Below are 6,000 nucleotides of genomic sequence, written 5' to 3'. Positions count from 1 at the left end.
GAGCACATTTCTCAGCTGGAGGGAGAAGAGGGTAAAGTGCCTCCCTGCAACAAAGGGAGACACATCTGATCCCCCACTCCACCAAGCTCAGAAGCAATATCCTCTGTTGATTCAGAGCACCCCATTAAGGTCAATGGGGCTCACTCCCAAATAAGTGTGCCGAGGGTTGCAGACTTACAGCACACTCTTACATTTTATGTCTACTCAGAAGTAAGTCAGAGGTTCCCTGGGGGCTGCGAGAAAACAGTACAGCAGAAGTTAAGCTATGAAAGTAAGACTCTCCTGCTCCCCCCCCCACTCCTTTGCACACATGCCAGGGAGGGAGGGAGGGAGGCACTCCCTCAGTTCAGACCATGTGTCTGCCGTGTAAAGGAGCCCTTCCTAAACCTGCAAAAGAAACCAAAAACAGGAAGCTCCAGAAAGGATGTGGGTTTTTGCAGGGTTTTTGCTTAATGTAGAAACACCCTAAAATCCTGCATTTAAAACGGGGCTTTCTGCTTCCGCTTTAAATGCAGGATCGCAACGACTCCCTTTTTCAGTGCTTCCTTTCCCTCCCCTTCCCCCCCCTTCTCCCCGTATCTGAGTCTTTCATTATCTTTAATTGATCTCGCTCCTCTTCTTGCCACTTTTACTCTTTTCACGGAGGACACTGAAGTGGAACAGAACGGGGTAATTCTATAGCTCATCATCTGCGATCTATTTAAAAAACAGAACAAAAGGCATTTAGTGCAGGAGATGCCTCGGATGATCACGGCGTCATGTAAAGAGCCCGTGAACTTCTGTGAAGGAGCAATCTCAATTGCAGGATAAAAGCTCAGTGTGAAGGAGCTCCCAGACCAATCTGTTATTGGGGAGAATAAGGGTTGCTAGATCACACCTCCTCTCTTCCAACACCAGTATAATTTTCCCCAATGGAGAACACTTCTAAACGTGTAACAGTTGGATGTAAGCTCTACGTGTGAAATTAATATATGAAGTTAATATATGAAAAGTTATTTCTGCAGTGTCAACAACTTGGATGACCATCCAGATATTAGACCCTCCTGAATTCTACTATGCTTGAGGCCTTGATCGCAGCAGCCATTTATCAGCGTCCTAAAGACAAACACATTTAGGAGCATAGGAAGCTGCCGTATATTGGGCCTGACCATTGATTCCTCCAGCTTGGTATTGTCTACACTGAGAGGCAACAGCTCTCCAGGGTTTCAGACAAGGATCTTTCTCAGCCCTACGTGGAGAAGCCAGCATCTTTAAGGTGCAACAGGAGTCTTTGTTGTTTTTGCTGCAACTGACGAATATGTCTATCACAGTGAAAGCCATTTAACAGTGGCTTTAGTGGGTTTACTGGGCCTTGCTTTTGATCCCTCTGGAATTAGCCATTCATGAGGTTCCAGTGTGGTAAGCCCTCACCCTGTTGTTTTCTACACCTTGTCCTAGCACTAGGACTGAGGTCACACAAGGTGTAAAGATCTGTGTACATCTGTGTGTATGTTTGTACCACAGTATAGTCCTCACAGTTCTAGTCAAGTTTGCTTTTCCTTAAGGTGGAGGTGATGGAGAAAAGTCCCTGTGTCCCCCCACCCCCATATTTAACAACCACAAAAGGTAGATCTGAAAGCACTGATCATTTGCAAATTGTCACAATTTGAGTAGGGCAGAAAGTTGAAGGAAGCAGCAGCGACAGTCCTACTGGTAAAATCCAGATTAGCCTCAACACGTTTCAGACCAGGGAGGCAAACACAGCTAGCAAGTTTTAGGCGCTAAGAGCACCAATAACTGGACATGGAACAACCGATTGGTTCAAAATTGGGAAAGGAGTATGACAAGGCTGCATACTGTCGCCCTGCTTAGTTAACTTATATGCAGAGTACATCATGAGAAACGCCGGGTTGGATGAATCACAGGTCGGAATTAAGATTGCCAGGAGAATTATCAACAGCCTCAGATACGCAGACAATCCCACCCTAATGGCAGAAAGCGAAGAGGATCTCAAGAGCCTCTTGTTGAGGGTGAAAGTGGAGAGTGCAAAAGCTGGTTTGAAACTCAACATTAAAAAAACTAAGATCATGGCATCTGGCCCCATCACTTCCTGGCATATAGAAGGGGAAGAAATGGAAGCAGTGACAGATTTTATTTTTTTGGGCTCCAAGATCACCGCAGATGGTGACTGCAGCCATGAAATTAAAAGACGCTTGCTCCTGGGGAGGAAAGCTATGGCAAACCTAGACAGCATAGTAAGAAGCAGAGGCATCACCTTGCAGACAAAGGTTCGTATAATCAAAGCTATGGTTTTCCCAGTAGTAACGTATGGCTGTGAGAGCTGGACTATAAGGAAGGCTAAGCGCCGAAGAATTGATGCCTTCGAACTGTGGTGCTGGAGAAGACTCTTACGAGTCCCCTGGACTGCAAGGAGGTCAAATCAGTCCATCCTAAAGGAAATCAACCCTGAGTGCTCATTGGAAGGACAGATACTGAAGCTGAAGCTCAAATATTTTGGCCACCTAATGCGAAGAGAAAACTCCCTGGAAAAGACCCTGATGCTGGGAAAGACTGAAGGCAAAAGGAGAAGGGGACGGCAGAGGATGAGATGGCTAGATACCATCACCGATGCAATGAATATGGACTTGAGCACACTCCGGGAGAGAGCGGAGGACAGGAAGGCCTGGCGTGCTATGGTCCACGGGGTCATGAAGAGTCGGACATGACTGAAAAACAACAACAGGCACCTATCCTTCCTGATGCTCATTAAGGGTGCAATCCTATTGAGAGTTGGCAGCCACCGAAGTCGGAGGCTGCCAAGTATCCAGTGCAGGGTGGCCATAGCACAGAGGTGGTTCTCACCTCCATGCTCCAGCTGCCCTGCTGTCTAGCCACAGCTTTGGGGAGGGGGAGGGAAGGAGACCACACAGTGCATAGGAACTTGTGTAACATGGCTTCTGTGGGCTCCTCCCCTCCCCACCCTCGGGACAGCCCCCTTTTCCCCATCTCCATGCTCCATGCTCCGTTTCCAAGTGCGGAGGCATAGAGAGAACCATGATGGCTACAATGGGGGGGGGCGGGGGGAGATGGGAATCACAGTTTCTGGGAACCAAAAAATCTAGAGGGCCATAGGATTGCTCCTTCAATGTGCACAGAAGGTGTTCTAGAGCAGTGAAGCCATTCCATAAGTTTGGTAGGAAGCTGACATCTCCCCCATTTACCAGCTTCTGATTCTTTAAACCATAAAAAAATAATGGATTTGCTCCTACATTAAACATCTGTGTCAGACAGTGTGGTTTGGTGGATGTTTAGTAGACTAACTTGTCTTTGAGCATCTCTACACCAGCCTAAAATCCTACATTTAAAACGGGGCTTTCTGCTTCTGTTTTAAATGCAGGATCACAACGACTCCCTTTTTCATTCCCACCCGCATCTGAATCTTCCATTATCTTTCATTGGTCTCGCTCCTCTTCTTGCCCTTTTCCTCTTTTCATGGAGGAAACTGAAGCGGAACACAACAGGGTAATTTGATAGCTCATTATCTGTGATCTATTTAAAAAACAGAACAAAGGGCATTTAGTGCAGGAGACGCCCTGGAGGGACATGGCATCATATAAAGAGCCTGCAAACTTCCGTGAAGGAGCAATCTCAGTTGCAGGACAAAAGCTCAGTGTGAAGGAGCCCTTTGTCTTTTGGGCATGGCTCCATATTGACCCAGTTGTTTTTATTATTCAACATTTTCATAACATTTCCAATAAGGATTGTGAAATATTTTGCTTATTATGTTCATCCTCACACTAACCTTGTGAGGTAGGTCACTGAGTTCCAATGCTATAAAAGAAGGAAGTGTAGCCAAAGCGACAAGGACTTCTCTGACAGCACCCAGGAAATAGGTGCCGTGTGTGTGTGTGTGTGTGTGTGTGTGTGTGTGTGTTGGGCCACTCAACTTAGGCTGCAGTCCTAAGGGAATAAGTCCCACTGGGAATAAGTCCCACTGAACTCAATAGAATTTAGTTATGAATAGACATGTATTGGATTGCACTGCACAAGGACCACTGCCATGTGGTGAAGGCGAGAACGGAGAGGCTCAGAAATGTCGTGTTGCATTCTGTGCAGGCACAAACATTTCCTGCCCTGTTGCTGGGGGAAGCAGGCTCTCTCTCCCCCGGCTAAGAGGCCATGTGGCACTGTTGAACTGAATCACCTACACATGCTGTGTCTGCCAGTGCATGTTTAAAGCTCGGCAAGGATATAACTCCGTAATAATCTGAGCCTTGCTTGTTTTTAGAGAAGAAAGCAAGCCGCTGGAGAACAACCAAGAGGATCTGTTTGGTGCCACTCCTTTAACAACAGTAATGAGAACCTCTGATACTAAAGCATGTCATCTCAACTCCGGGCATCACATGTCTCTGGTATTAGTTTGACAATATAAATTACAAAAAGCTGGCATGAAGAAAGTGATCTGGCTCAAAAGAAGACAGTCTCTTGCGTCTTCTTCACCACAGTGGTTTTCTGTGTGTGGGGTGGGGTGGTTGGCGTTGAGCCCCTATAACACACCCAAGGAATCCAGGTTCGCCTTCCCAAAGAATCAAGTCTTTCAGCAAATGTGTGCCCTATTCGAAGTGGAGTAGACAATATGTACAGTTCCTGCTCTCAACAGCAGGGTGTACAGTTTCTTTCTCTCTCAGCAGATAACTCTCTGGGAAAACTGGAGAAGCAGAGGGTTCCTTCTAGTGCAGCTGGCTCAGTTCCCTCCATCAGACGCTGCCCAGCTTTACAAGAAAAAAGCAGAGCACCAGGAAAACCCTTTAGAGCCTTTGGCCTTGTACAATGGGTCGCTGTAACCCCCAGTGCTAAGCACGTGTCCCCCTGAATCTCTGCTGAGCACACCACCACCACCACCACCACCAAGGGGCAGTCCGGTGTCTGCAGAGCTTTCAGAGAGGAGAGCAGGCAAGAGTACTGCTGCTGTCAGTCAGGTCGGTACCACCAGAGAGGTCCCTCGAGTAAAGCTGCCACAGGAGCACTGAACGGGGATGTGTCTAGGCAGAGACAGGCACATGACCATCACTGTCCCCGCTCCAGTTGGTGACCCAGTCCTTCTTGGTGATGGTGCCTGTCTTCTCCTCATGGAAAAGCTGGCGCTCCTGACGGGGAATCTTGACTGCGTGGTATTGTGGCACCTTGTCTTCTTGGTAGCGGGCACGTTTGAAGAAGCCCAGCTGGAAGAGAAGAAGCCATGATGTTAAGTCAGTGAATGGGAGATTGGGCTGGATGTCCCACGTTTTGCCACCAAGCCATGGGCTGCATCCACCAACTACAAGCAGTCGTGAACTGAGTGATGATGTTCCCATGGGCCCACTCCCACTCCTCATCTCCAGGGCAGAGCCTGTTCACTGCACACCATGCATCTGGAACACGTAACCTATTACCACGCACTCTGACACTGGCATACAAATGCTCCTGAGGATTCATTCATCTGGGCACCCTTGTCCTCTTGCAGCATCTTCCGATCCCCCTCCTGCATGCACTTGCTTAGCACAGAGTGCACGAGTGTGTTTGAAACAGCACCTAGATGGTGGATTACTATAGTCCAGGTCTGATACTTTCAGGGTGCAGTTAATAGTGCAGTTAATAACAAGATGCATTCTGGGCAAAGGCAATTACATTTCCTGCCCTAGATACTTCTGCAGCCATTGTGGGAAGCCAGCCCTGAAGGCATTGGGGGGGGGGGGTGCCAGGGACAGTGCAGATAGAAGCACTTGCATGTTTGGACTGTGGGGGATCAGAAGTGCTGAATTAGTGGATCTGTTTCCATAAATCGGAACCACCTGAATGTATCTATGTGTTCAGGTTCCTAATCCCCACACACATTCATATTCCCTCTCACGCCAACCCAGTGTGAATCCCAGGATTTGGGGAGGAGGCGCTTGGGCAAGATGTCTACAGTGGCCCCCATCCCTAGGTGAGCCTACCTCCTCCTTGCTGCTGTCCATCTGTTTGCCCCCGCTCCCTTTGGCC

At 48.1% G+C, this 6,000-nt stretch overlaps 1 protein-coding gene across 4 annotated transcripts in view; it reads right to left on the bottom strand.

The window, feature by feature from the left end:
- Window positions 1-1,934: 1,934 nt before the first annotated feature.
- ITGA7 (integrin subunit alpha 7) overlaps window positions 1,935-6,000 on the bottom strand; it is an 85,107-nt gene continuing 81,041 nt past the window's right edge. For all 4 annotated transcript variants that reach the window (XM_084837293.1, XM_084837292.1, XM_084837290.1 and 1 more), the window contains one exon: window positions 1,935-5,201. In XM_084837293.1, the coding sequence (XP_084693419.1) occupies window positions 5,022-5,201 (180 nt within the window). In that variant the 3' untranslated portion in view covers window positions 1,935-5,021. The remainder of the gene's footprint in view (window positions 5,202-6,000) is intronic.

Source organism: Heloderma suspectum, chromosome 2, assembly GCF_057233095.1.
Source record: "Heloderma suspectum isolate Gila_16-S chromosome 2, 16-S_ref, whole genome shotgun sequence".
Lineage (NCBI taxonomy): Eukaryota > Metazoa > Chordata > Lepidosauria > Squamata > Helodermatidae > Heloderma > Heloderma suspectum.
The sequence above is the reverse complement of the archived record's forward strand: the minus strand, read 5'-3'. Positions and strand labels throughout refer to the sequence as shown.